Genomic DNA, 18,888 nt, shown 5'->3' on the forward strand with positions numbered 1-18,888 from the left:
GGGGTGTTTATGAATTACTTTTATAATATTCTTTTTCCTTATCTGTGTTTAAAGTTACAACAAAAAATACAGAATGTCTATCCATCTTGGAACATTAAATATACTTTAACATCTATTTAAATTATCATTAATATTATATTTTTAATTGGGGAAGTTACCCTTACCAGGAGCTCTCCAATGAAAGGGAAGAAGACAACAGTAATGATGTAACAGCGTCTTCCACTTCATCAAAGATCTTGTGTAGTCAAGGACACCTCACTCAACGTTTTTTTCTCTCCACAGTCACAACATGGCCGATTTGGAGTATTCCATTTTACATGCATATTTATTGACATAAGTGACAACCTGTCAGTGTAAAGCTTTCACACCATCAAGTAGGCTACTTCACTACAGCTGCATTAACCAGCACAGTGGTGCTAAACATATTAGTACAGAATCAATGAGAGAAAGGTAAAACTCTAAAGAGCAGGAAAAGAAGTAATAAAGAAAAATAAAGGAATAAAGAAAAGAGGGAAAAGCGGGTTTAGGGAAAGAAAATGTAATGTGTAATAATTTCAAGTAGGCATGAGATTTTGTGAGGATGTTTTACATGTACATCCACAAATAAATTACAATGTTACCTTTGTAAATATATTTTACCAGCTGTATTAAATAAATACATTTCTCCAGAACGACTAGAAACAAATTTCGTACATTCATGTCAGCTTTAACAAGTTTGAAATCCAATAAGCAAATTAGTATCTGTTTGCACAATCATGCATATTGCAGTTTTCTTGCATCGTTCTGTAAATCGGTGGATCCTTTTCCTCTATTTTACCTGAATATGCCTATTATCTTGTAATTGAGCAGCATTATCCCCTTTCAGCTTAACTTTTAAATTATCTTTTTCATTCATATTTTTTAGTCTGGTGTATCCTGCCTACGTGTTTGTGCCACTGTCAGATTATCCCCACTTTTGGACAATAAAAGTATATTTCTCTTTGTATTTCTGAGCCGAACTGAAACCCGAATTTGTGTCTTTTAATCAGCGAGTGGAGCATCCGTCCGGCGCTGACGATCTTTGAACACACGCCCAGCCTCAGCACCAGCGCATCTTTTCTTCACGCGCCTCTTTTCCCAGCCTTCCCATCCGCGGCCCCGCGTGACGCACACAAACACAGCCGGACCTCGTTCTCCTCCTCCTCGCGCCCTTCTCTCGCGCCTGCCTCGTTATGTCTTTGATCCCCACCGCCTTGCCGCCATGCCCGCTGCTGATCGCTACCTGCCGCCGATGCTGCTCGTCTTTCTGCCGTCGTCGCTGCTGATCTGCTGCCTGGATGGGGCGCTGAGAGCCGCGGCGGAGGAGGGCGGAGGCCTGCCCTCACCCCCCTCTTCGCGCGGGGACAATGGCCTCCCAGCCGCTGTGGGAGACCACTCAGCTCTGGCTGCAGGTAAACAAAACGAGACGTCACCCAGATCGTTGATCAGTGGGTGACACGAAGATAAAGCTGTAGCTAAATGGATTTAAATAAGCAGTGTTATTGTTCTCCAACCTTTTCTTAGGGCAGTCAGTTCTGATGTTTGCATTCATCATTAATGGACCAATCAGCTCCCTCATTATGGACAGAGAGCTGAAATAATTGTGTCAGTATTAATTAGGGCCTCGTAGATTAGAGGTGAAGCTCCTGGACTTATGGCTCTCACCTTGTTTTGGTGTAATTTTCCATCCTCCCAGCGCCTCAGCTGTGCTTGCCTCATCACTTTTTCATGGAGACACGTGCAAGCTCTGATCTCATCCGTCTTGCTCCCCCCCGCCCAGACGCCCAGTTTTCCCTGAAGGTGCTGGTCAGAGACCTGGTGACCCGCCGGCCGTTGCCAGGGGCCTCGGTGGACCTCTACCTGAACCACACCTTGAGGAGTTCCGCCCAGACGGGAGAGGACGGGGAGGTCCTGCTCCGGGTGCCGTACCACCCGGGTGTGGGTTTGACCCTGCTGGGCAACAAGGAGGGATATGTGCCCAACCCACTGCCCTGGAGCACCACCAAGAGACCAAGTGGGTGACAGAAACTGTACTTTTAGGAGCATCTCGTTTGCAGGTCTTTATTTCCAGGGAAGTCAGCAGAGGCCTCCCTCTCACTCACATCTGCATTATAGATTAATGAAGCGTCTGCGACAACACACAACTGGTCTCTGAGATTTGCTTACTGCTTGTTTTAATCAGGCCGTCGATGTGTCACCGGACCATCTTTGTCCTGCTCAGAGACAACAGCTGGGGGCCCCTGAGGCGGCTGCAACAAAGGGGGCCTCTCTCTATTGTCCTGTGTCCCCCAGTGGGTATGACTTTGGCAAAGACGCAGCAGGGAGATGGAGGTTTAGATGCAGGATGGAGCAGGTGTTCTATGGGTCTAGTTTTTTTTTCTTCCAGAGACACCTCCCTTTTGTGCTGGTGAGCCAGACTGGGGAGTCTAAGCAAAACACGTGAGAACGATGACACCATCTAGTGGTTAAATAGCAGGATTACATGTTGACCAGCAAACACCTTTAGACTCCGAGCATATTCGTATTTTTTTTCTCAGTCCTACACAGAGCGTTGCAAATATTGTCATACCCCTTTAGCTTTTTCACGTTTTGTCACATTACAACACAAACTTGTATTTAACTGGGATTTTACAGGGTTATATTTTTGAGATCTTCAGTGACATTGATGTTCTGGGTTCTTTGTGACCTCCTCTGTGATCATTCAGCCCCCTTCACACAGACAGCTCTTAATAAAATTGAGCAAAGGCGATTGCTCTCAGAAGTCAAGGAATTAGTAAATAGAGTCACCCTGTGTGTGATTGAATCCCAGTATGAATAGAGCGCCACATAATCTTTAGATGCACAAAGCTGACAACCAAAGGTCACTGCGGTAAGGGCGTCACAAGGTGGTTCTACAATGTGTTGCTTCACATATACTGTATCTAAACCAACATGTGGGTGTGAAATATTTTAAAAACCATGTATTATTTTCCTTCAACTTCCCAACTAGGTACTGTCCTGTGTTAAACTCCCAATAAAGACATTGAGGTTTGAGTTTGTAACGTGAAGAATTTTCCAGAATTCTACAGTGAATGGAAACCTTTGCAAGGCCTGAAGTAGATGTAGTTGCTGGAATGTTTTTGTTAATATATTTTTTTTCATGGTGTCATGTGTTGTATAAACAATGTTGTTTATTTTTATTACAGTATTCTCCGCTGTGACCTTGCTGCTGCTCCCGCATAGTCAGGGGAACATCTGGCTGTTTGAAGACTCAGTACTCATCACCAGGAAGTTACCTGGTAGGTTCACCTTCAGCTCAGGGATAAGATTTACAGGAAACCTTTTTAAAATAATGATAACTCTTTGTGTTTACAGAGAGCTCCTCCCAACCAAGCGTCAAGTTCCCCAAGAATCTTCTCACCGTTCCTGATAAAAGCAACATCTCTTCGTTGATGGCATACCTGACTGTGCCGCAGCACCACCTGGCGAAGGACTGCGCCAACTGCACCCCAGGCATCATCAGCAGTAAATCAGGTTAGTATTTTGTTGGGATTCACTAAGGTTTGTCTGAACTTTGTGAGCTTGAATTCTCGAGAAATCTTTTCAGTGCTCAGAAGCATCGAGCTGAAGGCAGCGGCAGCCGTCAGCGTTCAGCTGTACTCCGGTGGTGAGGAGCTCCAGGTCCGAGGGCCGATACAAATCAGCTTGCCGCTGGGACACAACACTCGCCTGGAGTCCTCGAGCACAGTACCCGCCTGGGCCTTTAACATGAAAACAGGTTAGAATAAATCTCCTTGAGTATTTCAGAGTACATGAGTGGCATAAGCCTGATTATATGAACTGATGCCATCTGAAGGTGCCTGGGAGAACCACGGTCTGGGAATAGTTAAAGCAGTCGGTGACGAGCTGGTGTGGACGTACACAGCATCCCATCTGGGCTACTGGATCGCTGCCCCTCATCCTTCAGCGAAAGGTACCTCAACTAGGATCTGTATAGACCACACAACAGTGCTGTGTTCTGTCTTTGACTTTCGTTAGATTGGGACATGATGTGTTGCTTTTTAAATCTTTTAGCCTACTTTAGGCTCTATTCAGTTAATTATTTGACTCTGCAGGTTTGGTGCTCTGTAGGCCTGGGTGTGGCTAGTGAAACTGAATTGTAAAACAGTGATTAAAAACGGGGGGTAAAAGACTTTTTCACAGCATTTTAAATACAGGCTCTTGTACTGATACCCGTTTAAAAATTATACCTTGTAGATTATTTTGGACATGCAAGCTCTATGGATTTCATCTCTTACCATACCTACCTTCTGGTGGGAATACTGGGAGGAACTCTTGCCATCGTGATCGGATTCCTGTCTTTGCTTCTATGTCACTGCGGGTAAGAAAAACACTCACACCATCAGGTGAAGTACATATAAATACTCATATACCGGCATCTAAAGGTTGCCGAGGGGACAGACAACCAACCTGATTGAGTTTTGCTGTTTCCACGCTCAGCAGTTCCCGTCAAGAACCCAAGAGGAGAAAGGCCCGCTTTTCCAAACTCACTGTGGTAAAAAAAGACCAGACAACCTCCACCCACATGGAGGAGGGTTTGCTCCTCCGATCTGGCGACAACAGCCCCGCCTCCTGCAGCGTCCAGTGTGAACCATCGGCCACGCCAAGACACAAAGCCAATTACAATATCTATGTGGAGGATCCAGGGAGTCTGACCGCAGCTCCTCCTTATGATAATTTCACTTCAGATCGGATGAAGGGGACTCAGCCTCCGCTACACTACATCAACAGCGAGGAGGTGGCTCGGATTTGTGAGAAAGCGGAGCAGAATCGGGCTAATATAAACTCGGACAGCTTCTTTCAAGATAAGCTGGTTCACATCTACAACCAGCCGGTGGCGATTATTCAGGCCCCAGAGCTGTTCGGGGCTCAGGAGCAGCAACTACCAGGCTGCAAGGCTGCCACCTTTCCCAGGAATGGAGCTGAGTATGACGCTCATCCAGAGCCTGCAAATAAAGACAACTACACCCAGACGCTACCCAAAGTCCACTCTCAAGGCGGGAGCAGTCCACATCAGAGCAATCAAGATGAGCCTCAGCCTCTGGAGACGCCCCCACCAGGACAAGGTCCAAATGCTGGTGTCTGGGGACGCTACAGTAACCTCCTAGAATCTTCTGTATCTGTGCCAGGGACTCTCAATGAAGCGGCTGGCATGGAGTCCTTTAGTAGTGGTCACAGCAGTGAGCTACAGGGGATTTCTGAGCGCACCTTACTAGAGCTGACTCGTGGGAAGTCCTCGTCGGCTCACCCCAGGGCTTGGTTCGTGTCGCTGGATGGAAAACCGGCCGCCCAGGTTCGCCACTCCATCATCGAGCTTCAGGGCCGCCACAGGCCACCGAGCAGCAACGACACCAGCCTGGACTCTGGGGTAGACATGAACGAGCCCCAGCAGAACATCCGCGAGATGGAACGCGAAAGGCCATCGATAAGGGGCTCCTCCCTGACGCATCACAGCAGAGGCGGCCGGTACGGTGAGGAGCAGGACCTGAGTAGCAGTGAGAGCGGCACCACTGCTACTTGTACGCCAGAGGACCCTTCTCTAAGGAACATTCTAGATGGGAGCAGTGGGGCTATTCCCAATATTCCTGAAGAGCGGGATGGGATGGATACCTCCAGCGCTCAAGAGGACAGCGAGTCGAGAGGTACGCCGCCACCTCGGCGTCTTAGGAAGGTGAGGGAAAGAGGGAAGACGGAAAAGAGGAGTACTAAGCACGTCCGGGAGGGAAGACCTTTGACCAAGAGAAGTTAGAGATAGTTTGCTTTAGACATATTTTTGAGAGACTTGACATAGGTCCTCAAATTTGTGTTTACTTAGGCATTGTTGTTAAGTCCGGTGATTGCTCAACTTTGCCAAAGAAAGCATAAGCTAACAGAAGATGCACTGCAGCATCTAAAGTGTTTCATATTGAATCCTAATGCAGATGCTGTTTAAAAAAGTGTCTGCACTTTGTTCTTTCATTCCCTCAATTCTGAAGATCACCAGCGAGATTCTTCAAAGATAATACAATATGTAACCGTCCCCAGTGTTTGCTTTACAGAGGGTGCCTTCTTACTGCCTGTAATCATGAAATGGAATGTGTTTCCTTGTATTTACTGAAAATCGGATAAATCTGCAGGATGGACAAGTGCAACGATCCTCACCATAAATGCCTGCTGTAAATTGAAGAAGCTTTCCAACTTCTCAGCACTCACACCTGGTTTTGAAGATACTGCCTCAAAAAACAAAGAACTACTACCCTGAGCTGGAAAAAGACTGATATACAGAGCTGCCACATTAGGTCATCATCTGATTTTCTGTATTTTAGGACTACAATTGCTTTTCTTTGCATGAAAATGAATGTTTCCTTTGGTGAGTGAACACATAGAGCCACAGAGCTTACAAGAGACCAGAATAGCTTTCAGGTGACTTAGGGGTCGAATGTTTCATTTTACTGTACGGACTTGTCTGAAGACTTGGCGTTGTGCTGCCACATGTTACGATTCCAACTCTGGGATTTCTTCACCACTGTTAGAGAGTAGCTAAAAAGCCAATATTTGTTCATTTCTGAGCTTAGAACTGTATTCAGGGGTTCCACCTTAATGGATTTATATGCTTTAATGTAAAAACAAACGGAAGCTGTTTTTGTCTCTGATTATCCACTGAAACGGCGACTTTTCTCACATTCTAAATACGTTTAAATGGAGAGCTTGATATGTTTTCCACATATTAGTGCATGTTTTGAATGGACTGATATCAAATAGGGAGTAAAGGAGGGGGGGGGGGGGTGAAGTTGACTCACTGCTGTTTTGCCTTTTGACTGTCAAAGGATTTAGTCACAGACGTAGGTGCAAAGTAGACGCCAATAGTTATTGGCTTTTTTCTGTCTTGTGGCCAAATGTATGCGATCAGACATCTTTGCGAGCTGGTCAGTCTCAAGAAATGTGTTCTGACCGACCGGGGGAGTCATAAAAGGTTGTTTAGGTTTTCTTGAAAGGCCCAGTCTGATCAGTAAATTAGTCAAATACAGCAAAGGAAAAGGCTTAAAGCTTTTTTTGTATTCATTACTGATGTTATTAGGTCTGATGTTACTAAAAGAGAAAAAAAATGTTGAGGTATTTAATGCAGCTTACTTCTCTATTAGAAAGAACAACTCAACAGTAAGTAATTTCATCTGTTATTTTAGGGATTTCAATGCTTCAAAACGCTGAGCTGAACTGTCTTTTAGATAAAATGGTTTTAAGATGGGATTTCAATGTGTTTTTCACACTTTTGTGTATGCTTTGTATGGACTGGTATATAAAGAGGTATTATGCCTTTGATCCGCCAGAGGAGCTAGTCACAGCCGAGTTTGCAAGTAGGTGCAAAGCGGCACCCAGGAGTGCTAATGTCAGGTAAAAGCTTCAGGGCCAGTGAAGGGGAGCACACACCAGGAGCACAACAGTGCTGTAGATCAATTACTGCACATCAGTTAGCACCTTTAGTACACGTTACATGTGTCATTTAAAAGTGAACCAAAACATGACAGAATACTGGACTTCAGCCATGGATGGTTTCATCCCAGGTGTTGATGCTCCTGAATAAGAATCACTGACTACGACGCCTTCGAGAGTCTGATGCCGACCAGGTGCCATTGGTGTGGGTTGCTTGACAGAAGAATATTTTTTATGTGCTTCATCCCCACCATGTGTATGGCACTTACGTCACCTCGGAACCCAAAAGATCGGCTTTCAGTACCATTCAATCTGGTCTTAACAGGTGAAAATACAATACAAAAACAAGTTTCACTAAGCCAATTACGAGAATTACCGCACTGGAACTTGAGCCTTAGAATCACATAAATTTGTAAGGTAGGGCAAATGTTTGGAAGCACACAACAATATACTGGTATGCAACCACATAAACGAGATTATAACATAAAGAGACACTTATTAGACTGTATTTTGCTGTATTTATCTTGTATTTTGGTTGGTTTTGCTTAGTCACTATTTTCCTTAAATTATTTTTTAAAGAAAGCCATAAAATAGTAAGGATTGCTTCCAAACCTTTGCCCTGTTGTGTACGCTGACTGGTACACTATGGAAAATCGTCTGAGAACTAACAGGATCAATTTCAGCTGGGAACTAATCATAAATAATAAGGATTTAAGACAAAAATGTAGCTACCTTAGCACTGTCAGTAGTTTTGGTTGCCTCCTGTTTCAACTCATATGGGTACCTCTGTCCTGAGTGTTATAAATCAGGGATGGGGAGCCATTTTAAATTGGTAACTGGGACAAAAGCAGAAGTTTCTCTCCATAAATGAGTATTTCTTGCAAATCAACTTTGTCACATTTAGTCTTCCATCCTAGTTCTACTGCAACATGCTTTCAATGATGATTTATACTTGATTCTGTACGTTCAAGTGTTATCTTTTATGTGTAAATACCATTTTTTGTGAAACGTGACAGTGATTAAACGTCATTTTGTTGTTTTTTTTCTTCCCTTTGAAAGATGGTCGATCGATCTGTCCATCTGACAGATGCGATGTTGTGTTAATGTGACTTATTTTAAGGTTGTCTTTTCGGGAGCGTGAACTCAAAGCCTGAGCATTCCAAGCTGAAATGTAGCTAATGCGTACAAACACCTTCACTCACCAGTCATCGGCTTGAAAACACAATGTATCCCTGCTTTCTCAGCGAGATGAGACGTGACTTTGGAACACTTTGTGCAGATATTCTTGTTGTGTACAACAAACCTACTGCCACTCTGGTTCTTAAATGAGCCAGATGAATGTATCTGTACCACTTTTTTGATGTGCTCCCTCTCGTATCTAGCCAACCAGCACCATGGGCTTCGCTCTCTTCCAAAAAAGGACACCGCTTGTGTTTTTACCTTCGTAACGATGTTGGGTGTTCTTGTTGTTATTGCATTTATTTTTTTTGCGCACTAAATTAATAAATTGACTTCATAAGAATTATTCCTAATGAGTTGTTTTGTTCAAGCTACTAGAAATTTGTTGTGATTTAAATAAACTTGTGGTAAAAAACAAACAAACGCATCCAGTGGAACATTTAGGAATGCCGTTCCTTGTCGGCCTTTATTGAAACTCCAGTCATTCGCAGCTCTGGACCGGCTGATTTTCTGTCTCTAACGGTTACATTGTCCCCGTCTTTCAGATGCACTTTAGTTTTCCTTGCAGCCATGTTGTCTCTGGTCTTTTTGGTGGGACTTGTGCAGGGATCCTGTCTCAGACGACTACAAAACGAGGCGTTTATTGGGACCTCTGAGTTAAGAGCTCCACATGTAGGAGAAGGTTTAGTTCTTTGAGCGTGTAATGCTACACCAGGGACAAACAGGCCCTGTAATTCATTTTCCCGCTGCTTGGTACAGATGACCTTAGGAGAGGTGTTCCTGTCAGTTGCTTGCTGACTGAAGAGGACATACCCATCCAAGGGACAGGAGTTTGAGCTCAGCAGGATCTGGTCCACACAGTCCGTGTGAAACTGAATGGGAGAGACAACCAAGTATTACAGAGCTCAAAAGTATTAAACCTCTTACATTTTCTCACATTTTGTCATAGCTCAACACAAATCTCATTGATGTTACTGGGATTCTAGGTGTAACCCCAACACAAAGTAGTGCATTATTATGAACAGGAAGAAAAATAATATATATTTGTTTTGCTAAAAAGATTTGCACATCTAGAGAGAGAGAAGTTTTTCTTATGTTTTGCAAAACAGAGACCAATTTGCTTTTGATATTAGAATTTGAAAAATGAAAAATCCTAAATAGGATGTAGGCTGTATACTAAACACACATAACAATGTTGATTAAGTTAAAAACGTGTGAAAGCTGTGTGACACTCTGGATCTTTAAGTTGCCATTTTCCCTTTCAAAACCAAAAAAAGAAACAGATTTAAAAAGAAAATGTCCATTTGCAACTAGATCCATCAAAGCTGTTCTATCTAGACAATAACTGCATATATGAAATATTCACACTTTTATCCATAATACCATGTTGTTGCTAAATATTTCAGTTAATTCGCTGCTCACTACTCAAGAAGATTACGTCGGACTGGGCATTTTTCCAACTTTTGTCGACCTTTTGATACGACTAAAATGAAATCTAATTTCTGACACGTTTTTAATGGACATCAATCATTGTTTGTCACAGTTCCAGTCATTCAGAGTGAGATTCGTAGCAGACTTATACTGACATTAAATTCGACACAGTTGGACTCTACTTACCCAATTGGTTGACTTGTAAAAGCAATTGGTTGGACTGGACTTTAATAGGGGGTTTTCAGCTGACGTCACGCTCACGTGACTACTCAGCGCGTCCGCCATATTGGGTGTCAGTCGTTTCGCACCGTTGACCTGCATTGTATGACGCCTTAGGCAGTATTGGAAGTGAACAATGGGGAAAACGTGTTTAATGGTTGGTTGCACGGCCCGTGGAGGTGGAGATCAACGCTCTTTCTATCGCCTACCAGCCGTAATAGTGAATCAGTGTGAAAAAACAAAACAGCTCTCTGAACAACGCCGTCACCTATGGCTGACACGGATATCCAGGTCCGATTTGGACGGTGTTAAGCTGGAATACGCCAGAGTCTGCGGTGCTCACTTTGTCACAGGTAATTAACTGTTAAGTATTTAAAACATATAAGAAGAATATATTAATAATAGGGCTTGGGCGTTATGACTTATTACTTTCCGCGGCTGTCGTGTTGACTGCCTCCGCCGCCTCTACTGCCTATTACTACCGCGTACTGTACTCCCTCTCTCAGCCGTGTTTTAATTTGATTAATTTCACCTTAACTTGATTTCAACCATGGTAAACCGTTGCTGTATTGTGGGCTGTAACAGCGCAACACATGATCGCCATGGGAAAAACATAGAAACAGATTAATTTTCCACCGCTTTCCTGCCTGGAGGCGCAACCACGGAGAACAAGTGTCAGAGATAACAAAGAGTCGTCGGCTCGCTTGGATCGCGGCTGTAAGTCGACCGAACATAACTTTCCACAGTATCCCGATGTCAATGAGAGTGTGTTCTAAACCTTTGAAACACATAGCAGCTAGTTAAAAGTACATTACATGCATGAGTGGTTGTTAGCACTGACGGTTAGCATGTGCCAGAGCCCGTCTGAGCACAGCTTACCTTTGAACGAGTTACTGTGTTCCCACTGTTTGCTGGCTTTATGATCTGCAGCTCCTACCGGCGCCAATACGGTAAATACAACTTAATTTTGCACTGGTCATTGTTCTGCTTAAATAATTAAAGCCGCGAGCGGCGTCGATCGGCCCTGCAGCCAAGCGCCTTCGCACACCGCCGGCCGCCGGCCGTCAGCCACCGCAGAAGCATGCGACACATTTGCGTCGGATTGTTTACATTTTTACCATCTTATTAAAACTCACCCGTCCACGTATGATGGCGATTTCCTTGATGTACATAACCAGATGTGAACTGGTTGTGAGCCTCTAGACCCTTGTAAGCTCTCATTTCCTCAAGAGTGTGCAGAGGGTTTTCACTGAACACCAGGTAATGCACGATGTCGCCGTGCTCTACATTTGGCCAATCATCTGGATTAGTGCTAAACAAGGCACCGTGGAGGGCATAGGGGTCCATATGGTCGATCATGGAACATTTGCTCAGATATACGTCCTTATCTGGTCGCTCTAGCGTGCTGGCGTACTTATCCATTCGCGATACGATAATACGTGTACGACAACTAGAGATAAGGAAGTGTACCACCCAATATGGCGGACCGGAAGTTGGCCAGTGACGTCAGTGAAAACCCCCTATTAAAGGTGTTAGGATAAAAGAGATGCCAACTAATTTCATAGTTGAAACTTTTTCTTGAAGTTAGTAGTATTGTGACAAAGCATGAAAAAGTGTAAATGGTTCTCCAGTGCATGCTTTATTTGTAGTGCTTGCAGGAAGCCTGTGAATACCTTGTGATGACAGGGCAGAGTTCGGACCTGTTGACCCAGACCAAATCTCTGCAGGCAGATCCGACACTGCAGCCCCTCATTCAGCAGCTGAGAGCCTGACCTCACTTTGACTGCTGGCACACGCTCCAAGTCGCTGTCTGCAAAAGGCTCTGCAACAGTGCTGAGGATAAGAGGATCATATGATCATATCATATGATCAGTGCAGGAAGTAAACCATCCCCTAAACGTACCTTTCATCTTGTGGTCTCGGATCTCCAGGGGAGCTTGCAGCCAAAAGAATCCACTTTTCCTTTCTTGTCTGTTTCAAATGAAGAGCTTGTTTTATTTAAAAGGTCTTTAGATGGCAGCAGCATGATTAGCGGTGGATATTTAAAAAGATTAAATCTCAGTCCCTTACAGTTCGTGAAGCAAGTGGATGCTGTGAGTGGCAGCCTTTCTTTACGCAGTTCTCACAGAGATAGAAAGAACTGCAGATGGTGCATCTGCAAAAGAGACGCAATCAGCAGGGTATAAAAATTCATGCAGTGTCAGCGGGGCTGCTGGATATCTTTCATGTGCATAATCTCATAAACACAATCCTCTTTTTTTCTAATCTCCATTACACAAAAAACTTTGGGTATAATTTTGGGTATTTTCATCAGATGGACTCCACAAAGCCAGATAAGTGATCTCTATTATTTTGTTTAACAGAACTAATGTCTCCACTGTTAACGAGAAGTTCTTTCTGGCATAGAGTAAACAAGGTGTCGGGTCAATGATGCTAATTTCTTGTTAGATTACATCTCAAAGATAATCTGCTATGATTGAGATTAAATGGTTATTAAGGATACTAGAGTACAGTAACATGGTGCATCATTTAGAAAGGTTCAAACCATCTTACAGTTACTTTAATTCTCTTACAGCAAAGAAAAACTGCTGTGAAATACATTTCTGCCTCTTTACAGCCCCTTCCTGTCTTTTCATTTTATTTCTATTTTCTGTACTAAAACTAATCTACTTTATGTGTCCTCTGTGGTTCTCTGTAGGGTGAAAATACCAGAAAAAACTTCAGGGATTCTGAACTTTCCCACTGAGAGACCACTGTCTGTCTGCATCACTAAGAAACAAGGCGGCATTATCTTCAACTCCATCAGGCTGAGGGCAGTGGGGTTCCTCAAGGCTGTGTGTTCAGTCCATTGCTAGTCACACTGCTAACACCAAATGATTTAATCTGCAGGTGATGCCACGGTGGTTGAGCGTGTGTTGAACCCCTCTCAGCGTTCCCTCTTTACAGGATCTGTTTTACAACTGCTGCTGGAAAAGGGTCCTAAGCATTGTTGGAGACTCCTCGCTTCCTCTCCGTCACCTTTTACAGTGCTCCATCATTACTTGCTCCATCAGGTAAATCTTACTGCGACATCAAGAACAGACATCAAGGCTACACAGCTTTCTGCCTGAAGCGGTAATGATGCTGAGCTCCAGTTAAGAGAAGTCACTCCTAAGTATTTAGGATTCCCAAAAGATACAGCTTAAATTTGTTTTATTCTATTGGTATACAATGAAATCATTTTAAATATGACTAAGTTTGATATATGACTTCCTGTCCCTCACTTCCCTCTATGAATCTGATAAAGAGCTGTTTATGAAAAGCTGATGGGCTTTTAAAAGACTTCAGCAGTGAGTTAATTGTGTTCAGTAGTATTTAACAAAATTTATAATCAATTTCTGAACACTTCAGCCTATTTCAAACACTTAAATTGCATTATTTTCTTTTGCTGCTAGGTATAAAGCTAACTGTGCTAGCTCAGCACAAACACTATTCCCAGAGACACAGAAGAAACAAGCGTGTGAAAACTGAGGTTTGCTCAATGTTATCATTTTCCATTTAAAAAAACAAATACTGTTTCAAAATATTAGCTTTTTTTCCTTTAGTTTGAAAAAACTGAAGCTAGAGCTAAAGTAAAGACAACCAAACATTTGTTTAGGTTATTTGAAATGGATCATATCGGTGTTGACAGAAATAAAACAAAAGCAAAGATGCTTTTTCTGCACAAAATATCTGCATTCAACATCCTCACACCTAATTCTTCAACTTTTACGCACATGTATGTATCTAACTTACACCCAGGACAGTGCAGTCATCCTCAAGATTACAGATGACCCTCCATCTTGGATTCCTTTATAGTCTGGATTACTCTCTACTATTTATTTTTAAACTTTTTACTGGCTGGAAGAGATGCTCACTTTGCGGTCATGATGGTTTTGGTCATCTAACTTACCGGAAACAGGTCCCAGTGACAGGGCAGACTCGGCAGCTGTAGCAGAGCACTCCCAGATGTCTGTCTGGGCTCTCTCTCTCAGCAGCGGTGAAGAGCTTGGCCGCGTTCTTCACCTGCTCCTGGAGCAGCTTCAGGGAACTGAAGTCCTCCCTGCACAGGGGACACTTTAGCATCTCCTGACTGTCTGACAGCCTCTGGTGGTCGGCCCACACCTTCATGCAGGAGATGTGGACGCTGTTACCGCAGCCGAACCTGGGAGGGCCAGCAGGAAATGTATCAGGAAAAAGCTAAAAAAGTCTGTATCAGGAGACCTGAATCTAAGTTTTATGATATCCGACACCCGGAGCTGGAGGTTTCCTGTATTTTATATGCAGAGGTTAGGTTAGTAAGCATTCATGGGGTCATGTTCTGGTCGACAGAAACTGTTCCGGCCCAAACCCACCTGCAGTAAGACACGGGCTGTTTTTTCTGCAGCAGCCCCTCCTGACAGATCGGACACACATCCTGGGCCTGGATCGCTTTCCGGCAGACGCTGCCAACCTCCTGGCCTGGAACGTTGTGGCTCGGGGTCCCGGCAGCGGCAGCAGGGCCGTCGAGCGCCGTCCGGTGGGCTTTAGCTTGGTGTGAGCCCTGAAGCACTTCCAGCAGCTGTCGCGCTGATAACCCCAGCTGAAACGCATCTGTGGCGGGAGTATTTTGGACAAAGGTGTCAGCAGCAGGATGGGTCGGTGCTTTCAAACTGTCAACAAACGTTACACAGCTGAGCTGAAACTGAAGGCTGCCCAGAAATAAACAGCAACAAGTGAACTGGTCGGTCTGGGAACGGCACAGGGTTGCTCAGTGGTCAGGGAGAGGGCTTTTTACACTTACTCCACTGTATTCTATTCTTTTCTATTTTCTTTTCCAGTATGCAGATCCTGCATGGAGCAACATTTATGTTTAAAATTTACAGACTGAAACAAAACTATAAAATAGGTTTCTGAAACACTAACGTTATTAAAAAAAAACACTTACATTCATGGTCTCTGGGTAGCCTGAATTTCCGAAGTAAAAGCCTGGAATCAGAAAGGGTGATTGGTTAGTGGATGAAACAAAAACAATTGTTTAAATTCAGCTTAATTAACATCATCAATATAACTTTTTAAGTATATTTTGTCACGCTTTTTTAAACAGGACCAAACTAGTTTAGTCTTGCTAAAAAGTAAACACAAACTAATCGAAAGGTTCATCCTTTTTATTTCTCCACCACCAATTTAGGCCAATTTGCAGGTTTACAGTACATGAAAAAATATCTTTACCTTGTGCGAAATGATAAAACATTAACTTTTGAAGCAATTTTAATACCAGGAAAATGAAAAAGAAAAATGCAGAAAACAATGTTTGAATGAAAGTCAGTGGCACCATGAATGCAGAAGGGACACAGCTTGTTGTATGTAGTTTATTATCTGAGATAATGACGTATTTAATCTAGGTTAACTGTTTGGGAAACGTGGTGTTGTGAATTAAAACCCACATCAAGCAAAGCGATCAACCTCCCTCTCCCTGTGTGTTGCTGATACCAGCAGATGTGTTGGCAGGGCTGCCGCTCCCTCGTGAACGTGGGGCAGGTGCACGTATGCGGCTCACCCAAGCACACCTGGACAACAAGAGAGCATCCGACCTTAGTCGTTCATAAAAACACATTAAAACCGATGAAAGCAAGACAACACCACGCTGGCTTCTACACAGTATCAGCAGGAATGGACCCTGACTGTCCCAGGATAGCTGACCTTGAAGTTCTGCGTCCCACCGTCCTCCTGGAGCAGAAACGCAGTCGGGCCATAGGACCTGAGCAGTAACATGGTGGAGCTGAGGGCGTGGTCCTGATGGGAGCTCACTGCATCGCTCGCCGTGTTCCTCCAGGCAGGTTTTCTGGACATCCTGCCACTGAATGGATATTTGTCAAGCAAAGAAACTAAGAGGCAAAGCATAGATAACCAGTCAACACAGGGGCCAAGATCTGATTCATGTCCCGTAGAGCAAGGGATGATGGGAAATAGGTTCTATAAAAGTGCTTCTGATGGATGACTAAAATAGAGGTGTCTGTGTGAAACAACTGTATAGAAATCAGTTCACACACAGAGTGATGAACTTTTGGTTTCACCGGTTCTAACAATCAACAGCGGTGGTCAGGAAAGAGGCCATCGGTGATGATCTACCAGAGGTCTGACTGGCAGCAGCGTCGTCTTTAGGATAGTCAGTTTCCTGTTTCCTACAACAATACAAGGGAAATATTTCCCTCAAAGCTTTCTGAACAGCAAGATCGGGACAGGAACGGCCCCAAAATGGCCTCCAAGAGCAGTAAAAGTTTCAAAAATACCTAAATTAGTAAAGTACAGATCCCACATCTGGATTAAACATTTCTGCTTTTTAATTTAGTAAAAAAATTAAAAATGAAAAAAACAAACAGACTTTTCAATAGGCCGATTCAGACTGTCAGAATATTAATATAGAGTGGGTGTTAAAGTGATGTCAAACATGACCTGTCTGAGGCAAGCCGGAGAAATGCAGAGGAAAAGCCGGCCAGTCATGCAGGGCTGAGATACCTGCCCTCAGCTGCCACATGTTGAGCCACTCTGAGCAACTCAGAGGTGAAGCGGCTCTCGGGAACCAAAATGAATATTAGTTCAGCGTCAGGAATTGGCACATCTCCAAGCATTCATCAGTTTATACAGTAAACATCTGCGTTTGTGCAGAAATGTCATAAAACACTCACCAGAGACTGATCGGCTGGCCTCTTCTGAAGTAGATCTACGGGGCCCGCTGCCCCCAGAGAGCCCACAGGATTATCAGGGACCCCTACCACTCAGCCATCACCTCTTCAAACTCCTGCCCTCAGGAAGGCGTTCAGGGCAATAAAGTCAAGAACTAACGGGTTAAAACTCAGTTTCTCCCCAAGAACTGTTTCTGCCCTGAACAACAATTTCATTCATATCCTGATCATCATTTATTTATTTATTTTCCTTAACATTCCAATTGTTACTGTGTTTTTACTACATATTTATAGCAATATGCCTATTTATTATATTATTATTATTTTTATTATTTATTTGAGAGTTGCATTTCTTTTAATTTCGTTGAGCTGTCTTTCACAATGACAAGACAGCACCGGCCGCACGTCTCCCCCTCTATCTCCTATTTGGTTCTAATTATGTCAGATGCAATTTATGTTGTTATGTTATTGTGTGTGTGTGTGTGTGGGGGGGGGGGGGGGGGGGGGGGGGGGGGGGGGGTTAGGGAAAGGGGTTCGCCGCCGTAGTTCACTAACACATATGCGCTAAAAACGCTTCAAGCTGACGCACCAAGCGGCCTGTTTGCTTATTAGCGGTCTTAACAATGAAACTACTTTCTTTTCCAATCGATAAGCCTACCTTTTTATGTATAAAGGTCCCCAGAATAAGCCTTTAGCTTCCTGTTTTGCACCACGACGCCAAGACAACAGAACCTAACACAGCAGCCGTCCAGGGGGCTCTCGTTGCCGTGGTAACGGTGTGGGGGCTGCGCTGTGGATGACCGGCAGGGGGCGGCGTTGCTCAGAAATGGAAGTCTCCCCTGTTTGATTCATTTTCTTCAGCTGTCCTGAGAACACATCTGGGAATATCTGAAATATTATGCTGAAATAATTACAACATGTCGAAAAGAAAAAGTAAAAGGAAACTCAGTTTAAGAGAAGAGGACTTTATTAATCCAAAAGTGAAATTATATTTACATAAAAGGCACATTTCCTCAAGCTTCCTCAAGGCCTGGGTCTAGTCCGCCTGATTGATTAATTGTTTGATTGGTTGACTCAGTGATTGATTAACTGAAAGATTGATCACTAGCTAGGTACTTTAATAAAAATAATAATAGCAATAGTAATAATAGCTTTAACTCTTATTATTTACTTTTGTTAACACTTTACTTATATTTGTCCTACCCTTTTTATTACAACTTGCAACTGAAATCAGATATTTAACAATATTTTACTCGCTGTTTAATATTAAGTCAGACTTCATTTTTCCCCTTTTGGGTCAGTTAGGATAATCAAAACTCATTTCCATTTGCTAAATGGTAGAATGAAAAGGAGAAACGTTATGTTGATAGTTTTATTTAAAGTCAGACGTTAACATACATTAGCCTTACTCTGAATAATTTAGAAAAGATGATGTCATGGCTTTGTATGGTTCTGATTCCCAACATGTGAGTCAAACAGAAGCACGCCTGTGGATGTATTTTGAGACTACACATCAGAGACTCTGTTTCCTTGAGTGACATCATGGAAGAATTAAAAGAAATCATCCAAGACACTGTAAAGAGGATTCTGGACGTCCACAAGTCTGGTTTATTGGTAGGTACAATTTCCAGAGGTTTGGATATCCTACGTTCATCTGTTCAATCAATTATATATAAGTATAAGGTGCAATCTTCCTACCATTTAGATCGAAGACAGGTTTTATCCCAGAGATGAATGATATGTGGGTCTTAACCCCCCAAACAAAAGCTGAAGAGCTTGTGAAGATGCTGGTTGAAGTGCTGAGAGCAAGTATCAGTATCTACAGTGAAACATGAGAGGAAACCTGATAGGTCACTCACAGAAGAAGCAATTACCCCAAAACCAACATTAAAAAACACTCAATATTACG

At 43.4% G+C, this 18,888-nt stretch overlaps 2 protein-coding genes across 8 annotated transcripts; one reads left to right on the top strand and one right to left on the bottom strand.

The window, feature by feature from the left end:
* The first annotated feature begins 839 nt into the window (after positions 1–839).
* On the top strand, positions 840–8,992 carry LOC105931043 (protein FAM171B). 2 transcript variants are annotated; one of them, XM_012869531.3, is made up of 8 exons: positions 840–1,430; positions 1,799–2,032; positions 3,204–3,296; positions 3,373–3,531; positions 3,605–3,775; positions 3,854–3,970; positions 4,255–4,378; positions 4,498–8,992. In XM_012869531.3, the coding sequence occupies exons 1-8, from the start codon at positions 1,241–1,243 to the stop codon at positions 5,804–5,806; spliced, it is 2,397 nt and encodes a 798-aa protein (XP_012724985.2). In that variant the 5' UTR covers positions 840–1,240; the 3' UTR covers positions 5,807–8,992. The 2 variants fall into 2 exon arrangements, with proteins under 2 accessions (XP_012724985.2, XP_012724987.2); XM_012869533.3 differs by having other exon boundaries at positions 4,501–8,992.
* Positions 8,993–9,081: 89 nt separating this feature from the next.
* Positions 9,082–17,776, bottom strand: zswim2 (zinc finger, SWIM-type containing 2). 6 transcript variants are annotated; one of them, XM_036127888.1, is made up of 11 exons: positions 17,638–17,683; positions 16,983–17,095; positions 15,997–16,153; positions 15,760–15,863; positions 15,242–15,282; positions 14,670–14,907; positions 14,228–14,479; positions 12,367–12,451; positions 12,200–12,267; positions 11,970–12,129; positions 9,082–9,518 (listed from the first exon to the last, which is right to left on the bottom strand). In XM_036127888.1, exons 3-11 carry the CDS (start codon positions 16,144–16,146, stop codon positions 9,087–9,089), a joined length of 1,530 nt encoding a protein of 509 aa, XP_035983781.1. In that variant the 5' UTR covers positions 16,147–16,153; positions 16,983–17,095; positions 17,638–17,683; the 3' UTR covers positions 9,082–9,086. The 6 variants fall into 6 exon arrangements, with proteins under 6 accessions (XP_035983781.1, XP_021175682.2, XP_035983779.1 ...); XM_021320007.2 differs by lacking the exon at positions 16,983–17,095 and having other exon boundaries at positions 17,638–17,776; XM_036127886.1 differs by lacking the exons at positions 16,983–17,095; positions 17,638–17,683 and having other exon boundaries at positions 15,787–15,863; positions 15,997–16,314.
* Between the last annotated feature and the right edge of the window lie 1,112 nt (positions 17,777–18,888).

The sequence above is a fragment of the Fundulus heteroclitus genome, chromosome 24, assembly GCF_011125445.2.
Source record: "Fundulus heteroclitus isolate FHET01 chromosome 24, MU-UCD_Fhet_4.1, whole genome shotgun sequence".
Lineage (NCBI taxonomy): Eukaryota > Metazoa > Chordata > Actinopteri > Cyprinodontiformes > Fundulidae > Fundulus > Fundulus heteroclitus.

Excerpts from the sequence above, each read along its gene's own strand:
- zswim2 (XM_036127885.1), bottom strand. The coding sequence starts at position 16,197 with ATGCTTTGCCTCTTAGTTTCTTTGCTTGACAAATATCCATTCAGTGGC. Across the intron at positions 15,864-15,996 it reads GTGGGACGCAGAACTTCAAG|GTGTGCTTGGGTGAGCCGCA; the intron begins GTCAGCTATCCT and ends CTTGTTGTCCAG. Across the intron at positions 12,452-14,227 it reads GTCACTGGGACCTGTTTCCG|ATGCACCATCTGCAGTTCTT; the intron begins GTAAGTTAGATG and ends TCTCTTTTGCAG.
- LOC105931043 (XM_012869531.3), top strand. The coding sequence starts at position 1,241 with ATGCCCGCTGCTGATCGCTACCTGCCGCCGATGCTGCTCGTCTTTCTG. Across the intron at positions 2,033-3,203 it reads GAGCACCACCAAGAGACCAA|TATTCTCCGCTGTGACCTTG; the intron begins GTGGGTGACAGA and ends TTTTTATTACAG. Across the intron at positions 3,971-4,254 it reads CCCTCATCCTTCAGCGAAAG|ATTATTTTGGACATGCAAGC; the intron begins GTACCTCAACTA and ends TATACCTTGTAG.